The sequence below is a fragment of the Toxotes jaculatrix genome, chromosome 5 (assembly GCF_017976425.1).
Source record: "Toxotes jaculatrix isolate fToxJac2 chromosome 5, fToxJac2.pri, whole genome shotgun sequence".
Lineage (NCBI taxonomy): Eukaryota > Metazoa > Chordata > Actinopteri > Toxotidae > Toxotes > Toxotes jaculatrix.
Window position 1 is genome coordinate 23,110,967 of NC_054398.1, and position 24,205 is coordinate 23,135,171.

Consider the following 24,205-nt stretch of genomic DNA (forward strand, 5'->3'; position numbering starts at 1 on the left):
GGAGGTGTGTCTCCTTCACAACTACTGTATCTGTTTTGTTTTTTTGCACTTGGTTGAGGGATCGAACCCACGACCCTCCAATCTCAGGCCGGTCCAAAGTCCAAAGCCACACTCTTAACTTGCTGCACCACGGCTGTCCCAAACATAAAATCCATGGATGACACATCCATGGATTTTATGCTTTATGCTTTCTTTTTTACTAAACAGCACTAAACACGGAAAATTCTGATGCACTTTACATTTTTATACAGACACATATCTTCAACTCATAAGTATTTTAAATATTTACTATAAGATGCAAACTTTTTAGACTTCCCCTGCCCCAAAAGACATCTGTTTAGCTTGACACGTGGCCTTAGCTTTTCTTTCCTCTTACCCAAGTTTGACTTTTTACTGAATGGTGGCTGAGAAAGTACATATAAACTTCATAAACATTAATGTACAAAATTAATGTCAGTACCTGACTGGTGGTTCTTCACTGGAAACAGTACCTTCTATTTGAAGTCATTTCTTTTGATGCTATAGCTCCAGAAAAAAAAATGAAGGAGCACAAATGAAGCTTATCCTATTAAACTTAACCGTAAACTTCACTCTAGACACTGCTAGTGTCAGTGACAGGGCACAGACTCCCTCAGTTACTTTTTACTCACTGTTACGTCATGAAGGTGCTGTTCCATGGTGGTTGGCAGGAGGCACTGACCCTCATGTACCCTGCTTACCCTGGCAAGCTTGACCGCCAACATTAATGCTGTGATGTGCCAGGATCAAGTAGCTGGCCTGCTATCTTGTTACTAATCTGATAATCTGTTTGGCACAGGGGCTCTTTTCCATTCCTCCTTACATAACTGTGTCTATGTTCGGATTCACACTGAGAGTCTGGGCCAAAAGCTGACCACTGTGAGGGACAGCTGGAGACTTTTAGAGGAAGAACATGGCTTCTTGGTTGCTTCCAGGACATAAATTAAGCTTGTTTTTCAAGGGGTCAAGGCTAGCCATCTTGCAGCACCCTGGAGTGGTTCTGGGGGGTCCTGATACCAGTCAGTGATAGATAGGTATCAGTGCCTGAGATTCAGACCCTAAAAATGGCTCCAGGGCCCTCATTTGTCAAAGACAGATCCAAGGCACTCCAACCTACAGCTGTTTGGTTTGTGTTAGGCAGCTCTTTCTTTGATCCTAAAATTAAACCCTACCCACTCTGGACCTTCGTCACCCCACATCTGAAGGATAAATGGCCATTTTTCTTGCCACAGTCATTGCTTCAGACCTAACAATATTTTCAGATCGCATTAAGTATTCAAGTGTTCCCTTTACCATATGAACCTTACAACACAGGTTTCTCTTCCTCAGTCTGATGTACCCTCCCTTTCCTCCAATTTTCACCAGACAAATCAGCTAAACTGTGAGAAATTACTCTGTAGTTTAATTTGTTAGGAATCTAATTGAGATGCTTCTTGCAATACCATAAACAAAACCCAAAATCTTAACACATTACACATTACATTAGTTTAATTTTGAGTTATAAGGAACTTGCTGAGAGGTAAAACAAGATTACTGTCCTCCAGGCTCAAAATATGCCATCTCAGGTTAGTTCTGAGAATGGTTAGTCCGTACTCATACTGTATATACTGTGCTGGCAAAATCAGTGACTTGCTAAAAAAAGAGAGAGTCTGTGTGCAAAACACTTCACTCAGGCCACAATAAGCTACTCCAGGATCACACTAATTCAGAGAGAAAGAAGCTAAGTAGGTTAATCCTACAGGACAAAGAACTATAGAAAAACTAAAGCTATAGAATGTTACTGAAGAATATCTAACAGTACTCCATATATATATATTATATTATATTATATTATATTATATTATATTATATTATATTATATTATATTATATTATATTATATATACACACATTTGATGGGTTTGATGGGTTCATAAAATATGAGGCATTGCTTTACATGAAACTACCCAACAGAATATGATGTGGTTAAAAATAGCTGTAACCGACCAACTGCAACAGTAGTGTCCCCCTTACATATTAAAACAGCAATAAGCATGATTCAGTAAGATGGTAATGAAATAATTATTAATAATTATTATATTTATTATAATATTTTGTTAATAATAAAACTGAGTGCTTAAAATTTAACGCTAATATCGCTATACTTTTACTTGTAATGGAATAGTGTGGTAATATATAATAGTGTAGTACTGCAGCTTTTACTTAAATGATCTGAGCATTTCCGCTTTTCCCATTTTGTAGTCCATTTGCGTCTCATTGTTGCTGTGTTGTGTCTGTTTGTGGCTGTTTTGTGTCTCTTTATGGTCATTTGCATCTGTTTGTGGTCATTTTGTGTCTCTTTCCGATGAGCATGCATCTTTGCTTGCTTGACTTCCTAATAATCATTAACCCTCACCTCAAACAGACCCCCCACTCCCACGCCCTTACTTAAACTAATGTGTTTGTTGTCAGTTTTCTGAATGTAGGAATATGAATGTTATTGGAATATTACAATAATATAAATTAAAACTCTCAGCATTAAAGTTACAGGACACTTAATAAATGGTTATATGTGAGATTTGCCCGTTTTATGTTAGTTTATTTTCTTTTTTTCCTGTTAAAAAAAAACACGGTGTGACGTAACTACCCATGATGCCTAACTGCATCTATAAATAAGCCGTCCTGCCGCTGCTGCTTGTAGTCTGGCTGCTGAATGTTGCTGTGTCAAAATCCTTCCTTCCCACATAAACAGCCGCGCAAGAGACCCCTTATTTCCACAAGGTTTTGTCTTAACTTGCGGATGGTGAACTTTTCTGTGGAGTTTTTGTTGAATAGTAATTGCTTTGGCTGTGAAAAGGGACGTAAAGATCCGTGTTTCCTCGAAGCTATCATGCTGAACACCGAGGAAAGGTAGGAGCTAATATTCTTCTAGAAACATCACAAACGGACGTTAACGGTTGTTGTTGACGGTCGTAGGGCTTGTTTGTTTAACCTGAGTCTCTCGTTTGGCCTGAGGTCAACTTTTAAAGTGTCGGGCGTGTGAAAATAGTTTGACTTTACTTGAAGGAAGCTCGCGAAGTCGCAGGAAAAGAGCGGAGAAAAATCGAGAAATTACCAAAGTGACAGCCAGTTAGCCGCTGTAAACAGACGCGACACGGAGCAGAGGGGATCGTTTTATGTCTGCAGACTTGAAATCTTCATGCTAAACAGCTTATTGTCTGTTATTTTAGTGTCTCTGCACGTACAGAGTTGGATGCTGAGGCTGAGATGAGACAGGAGTTGCCAAACATTGTCTTAGCGGGACACCAAAAGTAATGCAACAGGCGCAGTTTCATAATGTTTTTCTTTAATGTTTGGTGCCAGAAAATGTCAGATAATAACTTCCTGAAGCCCATGGTGATGTCTTCAAATGTCAAGTTTTGTCTTACCAACAGACCAAAACACAGAGAGACTCAGTCCAGAGATCGTAGACTAAACAAAATATTCATAAATGAGAAGCTGAACGATTTTTTCCTTTAAAACAAATGATTATTCAATTATCAAAGTATTTGCACATTAGTTTTCTGGCGATCCACTAATTGATTACTAAACTGATTATTCTCATGGGTGTGGGGGTTGCAAGGCCATGTCAGGTCGCCAGACCACTTTTTAAACCCCAGCCACAATACATTTATTCATTTAAATCCCTTAGGGCTGCTGCCAATGATCATTTGCAATGAAAAAAAAATCTGCCATTTATTTTCTTGATTAGTTGTTACGTCTGCAAAATAACAAAACATTCCTCACAGCCCAAGTTGAAGCCTTCAGATGTCTTGCTTTGTCTGACCAACAGTCCAAAAAAGACCTAGTCCATGACAAAGATGTTCAGTTTTTCCTTTTTTTTAACAGTGTGCCTGTGAAACCCAGTAGTGACTTTGCTGTGACCTTAAACTGCTGCTTGTGTTTTGCACTGGATGTTCTCCTTTTGCGTCACCAGAGTTGTCCTATAGGAATTTGTTGTCACTGTGGTTGTAAATGTGGCTTTTTATGATGTGATAATTATTTTTAAAAGCGATTGCATGTTTAAATTGTTGCCTTGTGTGTTTTCTTTGCCTGTCTCTGCACACAGACAGAGAGATAAGCTTTGTTTTTGCCCTCCCTTTGTGGATTTATCATCTGACACACAGACAGGAGAGGGAAAGAGGACCATTGATGCTGTTAGCCAGAGCAGGGACTATTTTAGCTCTCTGACTTGTTATGGCCCAGTCAGCTAAAGGCATCAACTGGCCTACATCAGCCTGGTTACATAACCCCCTCCCCTGGTTCACTTCTCAAGCATCAATGGAATCTGTTTGTTTGCGTGTGTGTGAGGAGTACGGGGTGCATTCACTCAGAAACAGTTGGATTATCTAACCTGAGCTACCTGAGTGTAACTAAGTGCCCCTGTAAGTGGCAGATCTCTTCAGTGGTTGCTGTGGCTGCTGGAAGATTCTGGTTCAACGCGCTGTTGAATTTTCCGTAACAAAACCAAAACATTAAGGGTGCCAGCCAGTTTCAGCTGGCATCCTGAATTGTCGACCGCAGCCATTAATGTCAGTCGAGGCTGTGATACAGACCTTAAGCATCCACACATAAGTGATCAGTGAGTAGCAGACACACTTGAAATGAACACAATGCACCAGAAAAGAAAACCTTTGCCCTTACAAAAAAAAATAGATACATATAAGATATAATTATTTTCACTGTCAATATTTAGACTTTCTGATGAGTATAAAGTAAATAAAACATGCTACTTTTTCACTTATTGTGACATGAACACCAGACAGATGAAAACCAAGTTATCCAACTGTTTTTGAATGAGGAGCAGCAGGGGCAACTGCAGGGGTCATCTGCTGAAATACAGTATGGCAGGCACTTCATTTGGTGCACCACCCAGTGCACACATACCACCACAGATAGTTCTATGCCAGACACACCCTCCTCTCTGCTGCGGGAGAAATAGGTTGATGTTGTTTCTTGCCAAAACTAATGTTTTCACAACAGGCAATAGACAAGTAGGCTCAAATGCTGTGTTAATAAGATCAGGAATTCTTACCGAACTGTGCCTGTACTGACAGGAGAATGTATGTGTGTGTGTGTGTGTAAGGGGTGATGTGATATTAGTTCTGCCTGTTTTCACAGTTGAGTTATTTTACTTCAGGGAACCATTTCCTAGAAGATGAATTTTAATTCTGCATACAAAGTTGCAGAGCAACAAAAGGAGCATTTTTTATTTTCTTTAACACGGACCAGCCGTGCAAAGCCGCAGTTTGGGTCCAGGGGTCAGAGCAATGTGTTTTGACAGGGATACGTCCGTCCACACTCAGGTTTCAGAGCACGTGTGCCTTTCCTGTTTCTGTCTCGACATCTTTTCCGACACACTGCTCTGCCAAACGTCCAGGGGTCGGAGGAGGCCTCAGAACTCTGCCGTTTACTTTCCTGCATACAGCAACATGTTGTTTATATATCTAAATAATTTTCACCACAGGTTTTTTTGGGCCAATAAGCTTGTTTGTGTTGACACTCTGGATTTCAGTTGAGTCTTTTTCCATTACTAATCTGGTAATTGCGATGTCAGAAGATGGCTTGGTGTGTTTCGGTTTTCTCGGCGGACCTACAAGAGCACTTCCTGTTTTGGTTGAGTTGTGTGTTTCTTGGCTGTCAGCCAAACTTCTGCCTCAGCAGCGGGCCAACCCGGGCCGTTCATCCCCTCAAACAATTCACCTGAATCAGTTCTCAAAACAACTTACAGCTCAGGAAGTGCAAACTGCCAGTGAAAGCGTTCATCCTTTTTAAAAATAAAATAATTTTCTCTTGCATACACACGTCCTCACCCCTCCTGCCAGAACTGGACAATGACGCACAGGGCATCTTTAACTCTCACTGCAAAACACGGATGATTAAACCCCTACTGGCACATTAATACAGCCCAGGCTCGCGAGTGTGCTTGGCCGTCATGTTGGTGCCCAGAGTCTGTTTCACCCATCAAATCGACCTTCTTTAAAAACGTAACCTATATTCTGTTTTTAGGGTGACCTCGTGGCCTATTGGGGGGCTGCAGCTCTCCAGCTGGAGTGGGTTGCTTAGTGTGGCTGAAATGTCAGAGGACGAGAGTGTTGCCTTTCAAAACAAGCTGGCATTTCCATCAAGGACAGACTCTTCTGTCTGTCCCTGAAAGGGAAGATGGAAAAAGAGAAGCAGGTCTTGACATCTTGGCAAGCACGCTTATCTCTCCCTCCATGTGCGTCCTACCTGTCGTCGCCATACAGTCCTTATCGGTTTTGTTATTGTGATAAAAATGAAGACAAACTCTCGGCTGTTTTGATGGTGCACTCCCAACATTCATCTCATTACAGAGTGAACTGTGTTTAAAGGAGGTTCCTGTAGATTGCAACACCTGCTGGGTATTACTGCTTCCTGTGTGTCATGACTGCTTAATTTTCTTTCAGTTGATTAATCAGCCATTTGCTACAGCTCTGCTTCTTCTGCTTGAGTAAAGGATATGAACACTTTTTCCACAACTGCACTAAGTGAAGTAGTAGAGTAACAACCAGGTATGGCTCACCAAATTAGAAGAAAGCTGATAATAGAATAATAAATTATTGCCAAGGAAACATTAAGGTTTCCTCCATGTTGTATTGCATTAGTTCACGTGTTGTCTCTGCATAATTAAGAACCACGACAGTGATGAGACAGGGAAAGGTTGCGTGCATGTGCTGCTGCAAAGTGAGCAGACCAGGCACAATGAGCTTTGTTTTCCATTGCTCACTCTCTTGGCTCGTAGCTGTGCAGTACATGTTGTTCAGGTTACCTGTCTGGTTGGCAGGGAAACTTTGGCACACCTCCTCCCTCTCACAAAAACAGAGATGCTTGTAGCTAATGTCTGTCTGTGGCACTTGACTCTTATATATCAGTGTTTTCTCACAAACATTTCGATCTAACTGATACAGTTTCAGACAGAAGAACGTGTAAAGGTGTCAGGTTTTTGTAAAGATGCCGGAGTATCTCAGAGACCAAAACAGATCCAGGCAGGGGAGAGTTTAAGAAAATGAGTACCCGAGCCCTCAGGTCCAGGCCCGTCTCAGCGGTCTGTCTGGCAGCGTCGACCGGCTGCCATCATGTCTGGTTTGAGATACTTGACTGTAACTCAAAACGCTGAAGATGTGTGTTCCCGAAAGCCTCGCAAGCTATTTGCAGAGGTGTTTACAGATCATGTGCTTGTTTATGATACATGCCTTCCACCACATGCACAACCTGTCAAGAACTCTTTGAATGTAGTTATAAATCATTGGCTTTAATTTTGTCTGTGTTATAAACAAACAGCCTATGAAGGGTTTTGAGCAGAGTCAGTGGACTCAAACACGGTAGAAGTAATTCAGTAATTTGCAGAGCTGGTCCACATCACATGTCTGTTGGCTTTGTTCTTTGTTTGAATTGTGGTCGCAGTGTTGGAGAAATATGCTGAGATCTATACACCGATCAGCCACAACACACACACACAGACACGCATGTTTATGCATCGGTGTGTGTAGCCAAACAGACCTGCCTAACTGGACCATCAAGACTCAGGTTCAGGGCCACTGCGCCTCAGTTAGCTTCTGATTGTCTGGCAGAGTTTTCCACCTGATACAAACATTAAAATATATTTCACGGGTCAAACAGGAGGATTTAGTACACTTTGTTCCAGGTTATGTTTGAAAGACATGAGCAAACAGCATAAGCAGCATAAGCATGTTAATTCCCTCTGGCTGTCCTCTGTATTGCAGAGGTGGGGCTTGTTGCCACAGGTTTTTTTTAATATTTTATAATTACAGGGACATGCTTAATGAAGTGATTGTGGGGCTGTGGGTGCGTGAGGCAACAAGCTTAGAGGTTTACATCAGCAGAGCAGGAGTAGTCATCATGTGTTTCAGTTTCAGTTCTGTCCGTTTGAGTTAAAGATGCCCTGTGGAGTTTTCTTGGAAACACACAAAAGTTCTGTTTATATCTACTGTTTTTTACATCCATGTTTACTTGTGAGCAATCTTCTTCAGTATCTGTGCGTGGGCATGTGAGTCCTCATGCTTGATACAAACAAAACGTGGATCCATTCATAAAAATGTTGTCGCTAGCTCTTAAAAAACTCTACAGGTAATTTTGGATGTAAATAGAGGTTTAAATGTCCCGATGCAGCTGCAGCTTTTATGTTCCAGGTTGCTTCAGTGACTCTGACCTAGTCCTGAAACACTGGATGGACTCCTAAAACAGCTATGGAGGCAGCCAACACCAACAGTGTCCATACAGTTTAGTTTGGCAAGCTTGCTGCTGATAGTTGTCTCAGTGAACGCAGCTCTTCATTTAAGCTTCTCAGGAAATGCACGGTCACTGTGAACCAGGACTGTTTGCTTTTATCAGACAGGAGCAAGAAAATCTGTTTTCATTCTATGTGACTTTTATCGGGATTTTTTCTTAAAGCAAGTAAAGGACAAAGGATGAGATTCAGTGAGACAAACTGAAACACTAAGCAATTCATTTTTCTCCCTGCAGTTCCTGGTTAGCGGGGTCTCTGCTGCCCAGCTCCATCCCTCAGGCTCCGGGGCCTCTGTGGTGCTCCTGATGCCCCTCACCCACAGCTGAAGATCCCGGGTGGGCGAGGGACTGTCAGGGATCACTCTCTCGGCGTGCTACTACACAAGGTGACTGTCCTCGACTTCACACACAAACGCACACAGAGAGCTGCAGTCCAGCATTTGTAAAGCTTCCTGGTAACGTTTGCAACCGTGCAACATATGATGCAAAATGCTGCTCACCATAACAGAGGGAGAGTGTTTATAGGCAAATATCGGGCCCATAATTGTCACCTGTCAGCTGCTGCGATAACGAGAAAACACACCGTCTGAACTCCTGTAAATGTGACATATACACAGGTCACACTTTCTCTTTCAGCTTTGTTAAAGGACAGTTGGATGAAGTTGGCTGATATAAATGTTTGTCCCAGACTGGTATTTTAAAGGTTTTTTTTTTATTTCAGATACATTTTATAAATTAAAAAGTTGTTTTAAAAAGCAACAATGGGATAGATAAAAGAGGCGGCACATGTTGTTCCTATTCAATGGGAGCACTTCAGGCAATAATTGTGTTAAGTGCTTCATCCCTCAGGGACCACTCTGACTCAGTGCACTAAACACAGGAACACCTTGATAATGAGTAGTGCCCTCATTTTCATTTTTTTAATTCAAAGCTTAAAACCCTTTAATCTGTCTACTACTCATCATCTGCACCTGCAGTGGATTTAGTGCATGAGTTCTTCCATTCATCTGGTTTCCACAAGATTTATAACATAAATTTATTCACGTCTAAAAAGATCATATAAAAAGATTCAAGATAGCTGACAGTACATTAGGAAAGTGATCTGATCTCTCTGACAAATTCTACACTGAAGCTGCTGTGTGTGTGTGTGTGCGTGTGTGCGTGTGTGCGCACGCGTGTCAAGTTGTACCCCAGACATGTGACTGACTGTCCCCAGGGGGATTAGAGATTTAGGATCAGACAGATCAGTCACAACCGTCATATTAAGGTCCTCATCTGTCCTCAGCGAGCAAAAACCCTTTCTAGCGTTACCAGTTCATCAGATAACACTGAACAGAAAACTTTTGCAAATATTGACACAGAGTTTTGTGTTCATATTTACGTGAGAGTTACATAACTAGGACAACATCAGATCCAGTAAAAACAGAAAAACTTTTAATGCAAGAGCTGCTGCAGGGAGTAAAAGAGTGTACCAAATTAACAGGCTACGCATTTAAATTTTAGAGATCACCAACTCTGATCTCATTCGCAGCTATCATGTGCCACAGAACGATATGCATGACAAATATCTGAAGATCAGTAACTAAGCAGGTCAGTAAAAGCAGAAGTGTTTTGTCAAACCACTCATCAGTTAGAGTACAGGACCTGTTTGCTGCAGACATGACACTCTGCAGCTTTTTCAAGACACCCAAGCAAACACAACCACTTCCTGCTCTAAAGTGCAGAGAGCTTTCTTCACACTCATCAATTTACTATTGATTATCTGCTGTTTAAATTTTAAGGCCCCATTGTTGTAGTGGGTAACAACATGGTATAATTCAAACAATTCCACTATTTATTTTACAATAGCTCAAATTCTTATGGCCATATTGTGGATTCAGTCTTTAAGGGTCCTTGTTTTTTGATCCTCTGCTGGTCAAAGATCTGCTGCTGCTGAATGATTCTTACCACTGATGCTGAAGAATAGAATTGAAGCAGTAAACTAACATACACTCCCCGTTTGAAACCAGGATGAGAAGTTAACAGTGACGCAGGTCTCTTCAGTGAGTGGGAACCCCTCTCTTCTCCACTTCCACTACCAACTGAGCGAGCGCCGCTCGGCCTCCTGGGATACGGCTCTATCAGAGGACAGCCTTTTCCTGGAAATAACAGCCGGGCCGCTGGTGGAAGGGAGCAAGGAGGGGTAAGGATGTGTTTCTTTTTAGATTCACCTTTGAAGCCCACAAGGGGAGAACTGATTCTTAAAAGTGTGTGTTGTGTAGTATTCCTTAATAATCCCAGTGCACCTCTTGTCTTGGTTTCTCTCATTTAATCCTGGCTTGACATGTTTCACAGAAATCAACCATCATTTATGTTCAGATGAACTGTTTCTGCACAATATCAGGAATGAACTGGGTTAAAATTGAACAACGTGTGGGGCTAAACTGTAAATGAGAGTTTGTTATCATCATATGTTAGGCTACCAGTGTGCCACACATTCAGGAGGCTGCTAATAGGTTTCTGTTTTCATTGCCTGCCTTTGTGTGTGGCTGTAATCAATGCCAGGACAGAGTCACCTTGCCTGCTGTGGTCACAGAGACAGTCCAATGAGCACCCAGCTTCACAGCTGCCACTGCATTATTATGTAAAGTTGCAGCGCTTATGTAAAGAGGAAAAAAAAAACTTTATGTGCGTCATCGCCAGTCCCCTCTCCCCTCGTTCACCGACTGACTCTGTGTCTCTCTCTGTGTTCATATGTCATCCTCAGGCTGACTGCTCTGCTCGAGTTCGCGGAAGAGAAGCTCAAAGTTAACTATGTGTTCCTGTGGTTCCATAAAAACAGAGAGGATCGATGTAAGAGCTCCTGTTATTTTTTTAAATACTGCTTGTTTTTTGAGGAAGCGTTTGTTTCTCAGCTTCTTTTTTTCCATTTGAAGATGCAAATACTTTTTACAGGTACATAAAGGATGTTTTATAGAATGTCACGTGTGTACATGGCTGGAATAACCAGTTACGGGGCCCCAGGACAAACATTTACTGTTGAGTCCATGTTTACTGAACTTGACCGAGGTGTAGACTAGTGTGAAGACCTGAAGCAGGGCTAGCCTTTGTCTAATCCACAAAATCCACACAAACTGAAATGTAAAAACAGTGACTGTGAAAAGAAAAGGGTCCATAGTATGGTAAGCAGCACGAAGCTCAGTGCTCGTGGCTGTTGTTTACCAGAGAAACAGTCCCAGAGTGTAGCTCCCCCGAAAACCACAAATCATCACTTTATGGTCCCTGAAGCAGAATTTGCAGCCAGATCTCTCTCATGGACACACACACACACACACACACACACACACACACACACACACAGAACAGAGACCAAATTCAACGTTAAGCATAATAAACAACATGAAGCATATTATACAGAAAATACCTTCACAAGACCAGTACAGGTGTGTGCAGGTTCTAAGTATAAAGTAGTAATGCCCTGGTTTACCAAATCAGTAAACCAGGGACTTTTTGGGCCCAGTTTGCAATCCAGACTTGAGTAATGGTTTATCATGCATGTAACAGACTGGTTTTATTATTCATGTAATCCCAGTAGAACCACTGAACACTCTTCTTCTTCTTGTTTCCTCCCCAGTGTCCATCATCAAGACGTTCCACTACATGGGCTTTGAAATGGTGAAGCCGGGTAACCCCATGGTACCGGCCCGACCTGATCTGGCCTTCATGGTTTACTCTCTGGACAGCAGTAGCTCAGACGAGGAGTGACTGCCACACAATCTCCTGACACCTCCCTCACCCACCCCCCCCCCTCCCTGCCTTCCCCAAAAGAAACACGCCTGTTACCCTTTTCTCGCTCAAGCTCGATTCTCGCTCTTCCTCCCCCTCAGAAATGCTTCATCACTGACTGGGAGGTGTCACCCTTTCTTTTACAGACTTGTGATTTAAAGGGGGTGTTTTGGAGTGGTAGGATTTCCATGTGATGCAGACACACCCGCCTCCCTCCTTTCACTTCCCCGGGGATAACTACAGATTGGAGAAACAGGGAACGGTGAAGGTTGAACTAAGTTGTCACATGCGTCGTGGGATTGGGGCTTTCCTTTTTTTCCTGCTTGGCGGTTCTTCTCTTGGCCACATTATTTGTTTGTGTTGCCATCGACAAGACAAACAACTGTTAGACATTCAGGAGAAGGTGGTGTTTTACATTAAAATTCAGCATATCTCTCGTCTGACAGCTTCTACCTTTTATAAGAAAAGAGACTTTGGTTTGTCTTTGTGTGCTGTATACCATGCAAGCTGTGTTGGTAGGGGGTAAAAAGATGGAATCATGGGTTTGGTATAGTTAATAAAATTATGTTTTACTTTATAATATAGATGGGTTAAAGCCTGATCTGTTACAATTAGCATTAAAGCACACAAACATTTCTTTACACTTCTTCCTGAAATATGTCAACACATCATTCCAGCACGTCACTCACTTGTTTTTTTGTTTTTTCATCTGTCCAAAACCATCTCGCCACAAATGCAGAAATATGCAGCAAGTCTCCATATGTGACAAAGCTAAGACACAATGTGTGTGTGTGTGTGTGTGTGTGTGTGTGTGTGTGTGTGTGTGTGTGTGTGTGTGTGTGTGTGTGTGTGTGTGTGTGTTGAATGTCGCAACTGGGGTAGCACTTACTCAATAACTCTGGTGTAAGTTGTTAATGCTCTGGAAAGGAAGATGGCCTTGCTGTGGTTTCACTTTGTACATCACACAACAAACACTTAGGTGTTTTTATTTTTTCAAATATCATGAGCTCAATAATTGTTGACGTGAGATGGTCAGGTTTAAAGCTCCACTTCTTTTCCATTAAAACGTACAGGTAAGGTTTCAATGTAGTGAAGCTGAAGCCCCGGTTTGTGTATTACCTCTGCATTTGTGCTACAGAGCTAAGCATCCAATTTTTCAGAAAGTAATCAACCACTGATTTTTAGAAAAACCCTTGGTAGTCAGAAATAATATTATGTGATGTTTTATTTTGTATGAAGATATAAAATACAATGGGAGATCAACATAGACAAATATAACTGGTAATAGAACTTTTTCAGTTTTGTTTCATGTCTTACACATTGTGTATGAACAGTATGTAATCTCTGTTCTTCCAGCTTTGGGTTAGGAGACTGTGGTGTTTAAATCTCTTTGACATGACTGTCATGGTAATTCACCAGGCACAAACTGGGGCTAGTTCAGCTTCATTCAGCCCAGTAGAGTCAGTCAGTAGTATTGTCCTGCACCAGTGGAAAGCTCGATTGAAACAGGGCTTTTTGTGCCTAGAAGAGGAGAGTGCAATGTTAATGTTTTTTACTCATGAGTCTTATTGAGGAATGTGTTCATTTTCCTGTTTTCTTTTTTTTTTCCTTCATCCCATGCAGGTTCAGTCTCATGCTAAGTGAGGAAATGAGCTCATCATAGGGTACAACCGGAGCACTTCAGGTGATTAACATATATGCAATTAGAGTTAAAATGCAGGAGGGATCCTGCTCAGGTTTTTTATTTTTCTTTTAAGTTGTGTGGTTTTTAGTACTCTGAACAAAAAAAACGCCAAAGAACCCACTCTGTGTCTGCAGTCGATTTAAATCATCTTGCTTTTAAATTTAAACCTAATGTGGTATGTAAAGCAATATTAACCTACATTCCCCATGCCAGCCATACTTCACACCTCAGAGAAACATGATGGTAGTCTGTTCATGTTGGGGTTGGGGAGGGGCGGGGGCCTTTTCTTTTTTTTTTCTTTTGCATGTGTTCAGATCATACAAGTCTTCATTGCTACTGATTGAGCCCTGACTATAAGCTGTTAGGAAATGTCAATATTTGAATTTTCTCAGAGGTATATTTTTATGTACGTACAATTATTAAATGTTTATTGTGATAGTTTAGGGATTAATTTTTTTGTTTTCAGTGATTAGTTAGCAGCCATGACAATCTACACTTGTATACTCTGGAAATTTTCATGTTTGGGGCGAGGACGAGGGACAATAAAAGTTAATAAATTGGTGAATTCTGTTTCCTTCTTTTTCCTTTCTTTGCTTCTTATCGAAAGGCTAGTCGTGTCTTTTCTTCCCCACTAACACGTACAGTAGTTGTAAGTGTTAGAGGGAACAACACAGGAAGTTATAAACTGAGAAACAAAATGGAAGGCCTTTAATATAGAACACCATGCAGTCCAACTAAGACAGATATAACACTGAGGCAGAGCTTGAGGATAAGGTCGATTTCAGGAAACGAAAGTTTTTTTTTTTGTTTTTTTTTTGTTTCTTTTTTTCTTCACAGTAACAGTGGCTGTGGGAAGCTCTGTTTCAGCTGATAGCTGACTCAGGCGCTAATCTCCAACCAGCTCAGCGCACACCACATTACAGCTCACCGCTGGCTTCCCGCCAGAGGCTGCAGCAGCCTCCCTAGTCAGTTGATCTAGAGATCTATTTTCAGTGCCTGGGCCAGGATGGACTCAGCTGTGCTATATCGGCGTCTCTAATATAGCGGCAACCTGTTTTTAAACTTTTATTGTCTCCTCCTCAAGGAGAAAAGCCATTAGAGTTTTAATCTGCATGCAACAAAACACATAAGCAAAAAGGCATTTTAGGAAATTTACCATCAAAGCAGAAAACACAACACTATAGAAAACACATTAAAGATGCTCTGTGGAGTTTCCTTTTCTATTATCTGTTTCTGATCAAATCGCTCTGTGTGAATTACTTGAATTACTGAATGTTTTGGATGAAAATAAAATGTTTTTGAAAGCTGATTTTTAATATTTAAAATCCTAGACTGATTACAAATGCATGTTAGCACCATAAACTGTGGGTCAGCAGATGTGTGTGAGGCCAGCAGTAGGAATGTGTATCCCATCACCAGCGAACACGTGCACAAAACAAACAAAACAAGAACCCTCTCAGTGAAAACACTGCTCTATAGAACCACAAAAACTCCACAGGGCAAGTTGAACAACTCAGAAAACACAACAACAAAACTGGCAGTAACATAACACAGCTGTATTATGGAAGCTATCAGACAAGAAGGTGGAAAATGTCTTTTCAGAACTGACACAGTGTCAGTAGACCCAATACTAACTGGCGGGCTGTTCCAAGCCGAAGAGCCAGTACCGCAAAAGCTCAGTCACCCTTTGACCTTAACCTGGACTCTGGAACAGCTAAAAGGCCTAACCCAGCAGATCTAGGAGGCCCTCTGGGACAGTAAGGTATCAGAAGTTCACTGATGTGCTCTCACTCTCAATTATAAAATATGTCTCTGGGCTCTTGTAAACCGATTTAATCTATATCTCTAAGGGCCCCCCTGTTGCTTGGGGTCTTGTATAAGTACACCTGCCATTCGCCCATCACAAACAGCACTGGTGTCACCACAGTGCATTGAAACTCTAAAGTCAGGCACTCAAGCTGTGTCACTAATCCCCTGGACTAAAAGACAAGAGGCACATAGTCCCCTCCTGGCCTTAATCTTATGTTGACTTTATATAAACTCGCCTCAGATTGGGGCTGATAAGCGGTTACAACATTAGCTGCACTCACGGCATGGTATTTCTCAGAAACTGCCCACGTATGTCCTTGCATCTCAGTTTCCAGTGTCTGGTTAGTAGAGTTAAAACCGGCCAGTCAACAGCTAATCCCCTGTGAAGAGATGTTACGCCGCTGCAGACCTCACTGTTACACTGAAGCCTGAGGATCACATCAAACGTAATGTGCTCCAAGGAAAAATCTACTGTTGTGTCCTGACATACTGTCACTAGTTGTGCTGTAAATAGTTTCAGGTTAAACACTTAAGCCACAAAAAGATCGTCCTTGGAAACACCATTTAACATTTAACTAACAAACAAACAAACAAACAGAAGCTTTCAGTCATATTGCAATATGAACGTCTACAGTGGCAAAATCCATCAGCTGATAAAGACCATGTGATATGACTGAAAGCTCCAGAACAACTAAAGAGAGCATCATAATCACTCATTTGGAGTTGTGTTTCTGTCCATCCGGTGAATTTAAGTCTAATATTCACTCTCTGTTATCTCTGTTTTGGTCTCCATCAACTTCTGAGGCTCTTAAGATGCTAAATGCTCCACTGTGTCCTTCAGCTCATCTCTAAACGTGTCTGTCAGATGTTTGGTGCTGAGCAGGTAGGGTATAGAAGATTATTGGAGCTTTTTTTGTTAAAACCACCTGCCTGCTGCGGCTGAAAGCGACGCTATGCGAGCTTTTTAATATTACTGCCAAATAATGACCAAAAAGTGCACCGGCCTTACTGACAATCTCTCTAATCAACCAGACTGAACCAAGAAGAAAACATCAGACGCAAAGTTAAACTTCCTGTTTCACAGTAGAGACTGAAAACACCCAGCATCGCTCAGACATGACCAGATTACCCACTGTGTAATCTTGGTTTCCTATTTCATAACAGTTTAAAGTATGCATTACACAATTCATGCAGAATACATTATGACCATCTGCTCTGTCCTGGAGCAGACATTTAGCTCTAATCCCAAACAGATTTAAACTGTAAATCCGCAAAAAAGCAGTGGAAATGAATTTTTCATTGAGATTTTCTTAAACTACTCAGCTCAGTGTCCCAGTTTAGTTACATCACTTAACTCTCAGATATTTTTAGACTGAAAATAAATGAATAATACTGGTTTGGATCATGAATAAAGTAGAGAATTTTAACCTTTTTATGGCCAAACAGTACAACATACACTCACCGTCTATTAGCTACACCTGTTCAACTGCTCGTTAACACAGCCAATCACACGGCAGCAACTCAGTGCATTTAGGCATATGTAGACATGGTCAAGACAACCTGCTGAAGTTCAAATCGAACATCAGAATGGGGAGGAAAGATGTTTTAAGTGACTTTGAAAGTGGCATGGTTGTTGGTGGCAGACAGGCTGGTCTAAGTATTCCAGAAACTGCTAATCTACTGGGATTTTCCTGCACAACCATCTCCAGGGTTTACAGAGAATGGTCCGAAAAAGAGAAAATATCCAGTGAGCGGCAGTTCTCTGGGCGAAGATGCTTTGTGGATGCCAGAGGAGAATGGCCTCTGGATGGACTACTTTAAGCCGATAGAAGAGCAACAGTAACTGAAATAACCACTCGTTACAGCCAAAGTTTGCAGAAGAGCATCTCTGAATGCACAACACATCGAACCTTGAAGTAGATGGGCTACAGCAGCAGAGGACCACACTGGGTTCCACACCTGTCAGCTAAGAACAGGAGACTGAGGCTACAGTTCACATGGGCTCATCAAACTGGACAGTAGAAGATTGGAAAAACGTTGCCTGGTCTGATGAGTCTCGATTTCTGATGCAACATTCAGATGGTAGGGTGGTGGTGGTGTAAAGGTGTGGGAGATATTTTCTTGACAGACTTTGGGCCCCTCATGACCAACTGAACATCATTTAAGTGCCACAGTCTATCTGAGTATTGTTGCTGACCATGTCCATGGCCTTATGAGCACAGTTTAACCAAATCATTTAAAACTGGTGTCTTTAGCAAGGTGTACTTAATAAAGTGGCCAGTGAGTGTAGAACATGTGACAGACTGTCAGTGTTAAACTGATTAAAAACAACTAGATCTGAAAAAAAACATCAAGTCAATTGTTTATTAATTTCATTTACTTTAATAAAGAACACATGCAAACATATTGGACAACTCTACCTTTACAGTCACAAGCCCACATTCGTTCTCACACACAAAATACAAAGCATGGACAGGCGTCACTACTTGTCCTTCTCTTTCTGTTCCTTCTCTTTCTTGTCTTTCTCAGCTTTGGCCTCTTCTGCTTCGTGCTTTTTGATCAACTCCTCCACTTCCTTCAGCTTCAGCACCTTGATGCAGGTCCTGCCGTTCTCGCGGGTCAGGGTGGCGATCTCCACTGAAACAACCAACACACAGGCTGTAAGGAATCTGCTGCTGTGCCATATGCAGGGAGTCTAAGACCTACAACCTTAAAAACTGAAATTTTACTGTGAAATTTATTTTACAGGGGAAGGTAAAGAATTAAGTGATTGTGTTTCCATGTTTTTATTGAAACCTTGATTTGCTACATCTAATCTGCATACTGTATATGTGAACTGTACATTGAAAGAAAGAAATCTCACAGTTTGCCATAAATCCACTAAATGTTGACTGTTGACACATCTGTACATCTCTCCAACTACTCAAATATGCACCTTTCTCTGCAGACAGCTTGCTGACGTCCATGGTTTTATTGAGAACCTTAATTGCGAGGGCGAGGGCTGAGGAAAGGGTCATCTCTCCCTCTTTGTAGTCCTGCTTCAGCATAGACACAGCTGCCTAGGAGCGAGAAGAGTAAACAAAGAGAGACAAAGTAAGTCCCAAGACACCATTCTCCTATTGTCACTGCTGCAGAATTTACATAGGAAGACATGAAAAATGGCCTTCACATCCATTTGCAACGGTGGCTGCATTTAAACCTCATTCTATCCTCTTCTGTCGACTCATCTCTCGTCTGCCAAATCTCATGTCAGCTCCTGTGTCCAGCACAACACTAACACTGTCCGGATCAGGTGTGTGTAAACTCAGTGGAGACGCTGATGCTAAATGTGAATGCACTCATCTCACTGTTAAGGCCTCTCGGACAAAAGTGTTTACACAACGCTCTGAGGAGGCTCTGCTACCCACAATGCTTTGTGGAGTCCCACTGAGATTAGCAAAGCCACCATGAATCGGGACTTACACAATTAGCTGCCCCAAGAGTCTAAGCACTAAGTAGGCCACAGCATGTCTGTTTATTGTGAGCATCCAGCCTTTGTCATGAGCACTGTGTTTAGAAACTGTGTGCAGCTGTGCCCCCTAGTGCCACAATCTGGAATTTTAATTTGAGTCTTCTCTGAGCACATCTGCACAGTGTTTCAGTTTATTTTTATGTGAACTGTGAAGCCAAATATTCAAATGTGTCCAACCTACTGATTTCCTTAATAATTTAACCTATTTTAAAAGATATGGTTAGGGCAGGAGCTTTGAAGCACGTCTATGAGACTTACAGCGCTGTTGTTTCCAATGCAGGTGGCTTTCCAGCCTCCATAGTTTCCACTTGGGTCACTCTGGTAGAGCTGGAAGCCATAATGTTTATCCCAGGCCATGTAGAGCAGAGAGACTCCAAATGGACGCTTTCCTGTGAGAACACACACACATAAAAGAACTGCATGCTGTAATAGAAGGTTCACATTCACCTTTTTTAGTCTTGTAAAAATCACAACATAAAGAAATACAGACACATAATTGTGCTGCTTTAATCGCGTGTTGCTGCTTCTGTACCTCCAAACTGCGTGTAGGCCTGTTTGATGTCGCACAAGGCTGTGACCAGCTGCTCACATGGGATTGGCTCCTGGTATTGCAGCAAGTACCTGTGATAGCAACAAAATCACATTTCGTGACATTAATGTATGTGAGTTTTTTTTTTTTTTTTTTGGTGGATAATTTAGCTGCAGTAAACAAAACAAAACACAAGATGATTTTTACTGCTAAGCTTCAGTGTCAGAGCTCACCTCTGTGCTATAAGCCTCAGCTCGTTGGTCAATACGTTGGCATCTGATGTGATTCCCGCCACGCTGCACGCCATGTCTCTGTGAGGAAATGGAAAGATGTCCTAATCTAATCTAATCTGATCATTTATGGCAGTCACAGGCTGATGTAAGCAGTTATACAAGTCACGAGTATCTCAAGTTGTAGACCTGTAAACTATAAATATTCTCAGATGCAAGAAGAAGTAACTCACTCATTCAGCTTGTAGATTTTCTCTGAGAAAAACACTTCATCCAGCAGCTTGTGGATGTTCCTCCTCTCAGCAGCCAGCAGAACTCCATCGTTGGCTAAAATTCCCAGGCAGGTGCCGGCGTGGCCGATGGCTTCCATGGCGTACTCAACCTGGTACAGACGCCCTGCAAAGGACACACTGTACTGTCAGGATGAGGAAGCACTAAGAAATTAAAGGCACAAAATTTAAAAAGCAAGATCAAAAAATTAGGGTAAAATAATTTTAAAACTACAAAGACGTAACTAAGAGCCTTCACACGATAAACTACTTGCAGCCTCATCAGTTACATTTTCCAATAATTTTTACCTTCTGGCGAGAAGATGGTTGTTCGGGAATCATATCGACGGGACTGTAAGGAAATAGAAGAGTTAGGAAAGCTAATCAGGCCTGATTTAATTTCAAAACAAACCAGACTGTTTGTAAATTGTACTGTCAAAGGCACACTCAGATTGGTGACAACTTGAAGAAAAACATAAATTAATGAGCAGAGAAGCATAACAAATGTAGATACGTTTGTACACTGGGCACAAAGGGTCAGTGAATGATATGATGAGTGTGGAAGTTATATCGTAAGAAAGAAGAACATTATCAATACAAATACTTAAATCAACACCTAACAATCGAGTTAACTCACCATTCTTGCAGTCTGCAGTCAAACCCTGCTGCTGTGGAAAACATATGTAAATAAATCTGGTTATTTTCATGAAGATAATGGTGGAGGTAAATAAATGAAAGTACATTTACCCAACTACTGTGCTGAAGTATGATTTTAAGAATGTCCACTTTATGCTGCTTAATACTTAATACTCATCTTAATATTCATATCTGGGAGGGAAATAATTAGTTTCAGCTGTACAATATTCCACCATCCACCGCGTTTATATCAGTGGGGGTGGGCTCTCTGTATATCTGTTAGATGAAAATTTCTACACAGTGGTATTTTCATTTTTACTTGAGTTAAAGATCTTAAATAAGAGAAATAAAAACTACAGATGCGCTTCGTCTGCGGCTGGTTGTCAGTGAAAGTGAAACAGACAAATCTGAGACTCAATAAGGTCGAATACAACAGATGACTGGTAGCTGAGGTAAGTATTAAAGTCCTTTATTATTGTCGCTGTTGGTATCTTTGGTTGTTCAGGATTACGCTCGTTTTGATTTTTTCTTGATCTAACTCAACACAAATGGAGATGAATCAACAAAAAATTTAGCCTCCGCCGCGCCCGACGCTTCCGCACTCAGATAAAAATAGTCTTTTGTAAATATATCACAACTACACACACCGAGAAAGAACACACAAACTTTAACACAAACGGTAAATAAGAGAGAAACGTGATGTTAGTTTGTAAAAATGAAACGCTTACCGCTTAAAGAGCTTTCGCTGTAGCGCGTTATGATGACATCACACGACGACGGCGGTGGTGACGGCATCGTGGCGCGCCTCTTTCTTTGTTTATCTCTTAGTGGAAAACATGTTCAGTTTGTTTGTGTAAACAAGGTTTAGAAGTTTATAAAAGTTTTAGCTTTACAGGGTCATTCCACGACTGATGAGCTGTGTATAAGAGTGATGGCATGTGGGAGGAAACTGTTGTTGTGTCTGACTATTTTGGTCAACAGTGTTTTGTAGCACCCACCAGAGGGCAAGAGTTGGAACAGGTTGTGTCCAGGGTGTGAGGGGTCGGTGGTGATTTTTCCTTCAAAGAGAATAAAACTGACACAACTATTGACAGTATTGTCAATACTGACATAAATAAAAGGAATTTAAATTTAAACAGTGACTTGTGTTTTGCTTTTCATTGGTTTCTTCTGTCATATTTGGCTTAAAATCTCAGTCCCTTTGATAATGGGTGAGCAAGCTATGTATTTATGTAATGAACCCCTTTGACCACCAGGGAGCCCCCTTGCCTTGAATTTGTGGAAAACACAAGGCTCATTTACTTTGATAGGCAGCATCTACTGTGGGATTCATTGCAGTCTGCCCGTGAATGAGTTTTAAAACACTGACCAATGATGAACTGGCATCTGTGTAAAAGTCCTGCAAGCTGCCGAACCAGGTTGATTTGTGTTTAGTGCAGTAAATCAGCTCTGTAGAGTTTCTCTGTGGGGGTGCTGCTCTGTAGCTGACCTTTGATCTCTGACCTCTGACCTCCCTGGTCAGGTGGTGGCAGTATGTGTGTGGTCGCTTTTCAGTCAGACGGAGCACTCAGTCACTATGCTGGTGATTTTCTTGTTCCTCTATTTATTTCAATTATAATATTATTGCTGCTTCACAAATGTGGAACATTTAGCAAAGAAAGATATGTGCTAAGATCTACATCTTTTTTTCTTCATTGTTTAAACTGAGCTTTGGTTAAATCCAGTGTTGGCTAACGTTTTTCAGCTGGTAATATGAAGGAGCTGCTACTGAAACTGAAAACTTATTCAGCTTATTTTTGTTCATCATGAAACCAAGCACACGTCATGATTCAAATGAATAATGACATATTCACATCCTGTTTATTCCTTAGGACACAAGAAAAGAGAGACTCTTTTGTCAAAGGAGAATTACTTGTGATTAATTCAACAAAATGGAGAATTTACTTTGGAGAAATCGTATGATGAGATTCAGTGCAGTGATTTATACATCGGTCAGATGATTACACAGCGCTGTAGCATTATAGAACAAAACTCTTTGTTTCTTGTTTGAGGTTTTCCTCTCAGCAGTGCAGCCCGGGGTTGCCAAAGCCTGGCAGCTTACCTTGAGATTATCAAAAATAATCACATCCTCACATTGTTCTCTGGGGATTGGCACAGGGAGGTAGAGAGCTGCAGCTGCAACACCTCAAAAAAACAACCCATAACACCACAGTGTTTATTCTGAGATGAGTAGTACACTGCATTTTGATTTGTGTTGCTGGCTCACGGGTCCTCCTGGACAGGGTTTATATCTCATTCAGCATATTTATCTTTTTAGGGCCTCTGACACAGGTTTCACATTGTTCTCACTCCAGATTGTAATTTTGAACATTTGAGCTGAACCCAAAACATATTGTATGACTTGTCAGGAGTAATCTCTTTTAGCAAATAGCCACATTGTTTTGACATACAGGCTTATAGCTGAGTGATGGATGTGAACTAACCAATCTCCTCTGGCCTCTAATTGTCTGGTATCACTAAAGGGGCTTATGTTGTTGTAATCATTATTTAGCTGCCAGAGCTGGAGGCCTGCTCCGAAGGGATTTTTATTGGCCACTATAAAACTCAATGCAGTGGCAAAAGGTGCCCAGCAGCAAGGTTGAAATATAGGAGGCCGGGATGGCCAGCCACCAATCACCCTGAGGAGGATGGCATGGATCCACAGATAAACCAAACATTTACACACACGCAGCCATTCTGTCAAACTATCTCTGTAACATCTCACTTTCATGTGTATTTAGCTACCAAGCAGACTCAAAGTAAAAATAATGAGTGCACCAGTGCCTCCCACCAGCCTTCTGTCAAAGGTGTAAATACACAAACAACTGATGCGACAAATTTTACCATCAATTAAAATCAAGCTTGGGCAAGTTTCACTTTCATTTTTGCATAACATACGTGAAAAGACACATGTTCGTGGTCTCGATAATGTTATTGCAGTTAAATTCAGCTCCTTGGGCTGCTTTTGGTCCTGGTTTCTCAAGTTGTCCTCCAAGTTGTTCTCAAGGCTACCAAACTGTTTGAAATTACAGCACCACTGAGACAGGTATCACCTGTCTCTGATACCTGTCTCAGTTCCCAGTAATGATTGCTCAGACATCCCACCATTTCAAAATCACCTGCTAATTTTGTCATATGTCATCGTTTCCCAGTTATATCTGATGATGTGATACCTGGCAGAATGTGTTAGTCATGGAACCAAGAACAAAAATAGAACCAAGTTGAAAAGATAGATTCACCTGCCACAGCCTTAGCCTGGTATTTTCTTGATAATGTGGGAGAATAACACACATGGATAAACTGATCCTCTCCTGGATTCAAAACACTGGATAAAATTAATGAAATATTAGACACTGGTCACACTTACAACTTTCAGACTGAAGAGGTCTTCCTAATGAATTAAAGTGGTAAAAAGTAGGAAAGTGTCATG

The 24,205-nt window shown here is 41.3% G+C and overlaps 2 protein-coding genes across 3 annotated transcripts; one reads left to right on the top strand and one right to left on the bottom strand.

The window, feature by feature from the left end:
• The first annotated feature begins 2,699 nt into the window (after positions 1-2,699).
• oaz2a (ornithine decarboxylase antizyme 2a) lies at positions 2,700-14,312 on the top strand. The gene is given in 6 exon segments (XM_041037988.1): positions 2,700-2,906; positions 8,541-8,607; positions 8,609-8,689; positions 10,313-10,485; positions 11,050-11,135; positions 11,917-14,312. Coding segments are annotated over 6 exon segments (735 nt in total). The 5' UTR covers positions 2,700-2,709; the 3' UTR covers positions 12,048-14,312.
• Positions 14,313-17,931: 3,619 nt separating this feature from the next.
• On the bottom strand, positions 17,932-21,539 carry psma4 (proteasome 20S subunit alpha 4). 2 transcript variants are annotated; one of them, XM_041037985.1, is made up of 9 exons: positions 21,465-21,539; positions 20,738-20,768; positions 20,410-20,452; positions 20,065-20,227; positions 19,835-19,912; positions 19,605-19,693; positions 19,331-19,461; positions 18,497-18,620; positions 17,932-18,198 (listed from the first exon to the last, which is right to left on the bottom strand). In XM_041037985.1, exons 2-9 carry the CDS (start codon positions 20,738-20,740, stop codon positions 18,044-18,046), a joined length of 786 nt encoding a protein of 261 aa, XP_040893919.1. In that variant the 5' UTR covers positions 20,741-20,768; positions 21,465-21,539; the 3' UTR covers positions 17,932-18,043. The 2 variants fall into 2 exon arrangements, with proteins under 2 accessions (XP_040893919.1, XP_040893920.1); XM_041037986.1 differs by having other exon boundaries at positions 20,738-20,765; positions 21,465-21,531.
• Between the last annotated feature and the right edge of the window lie 2,666 nt (positions 21,540-24,205).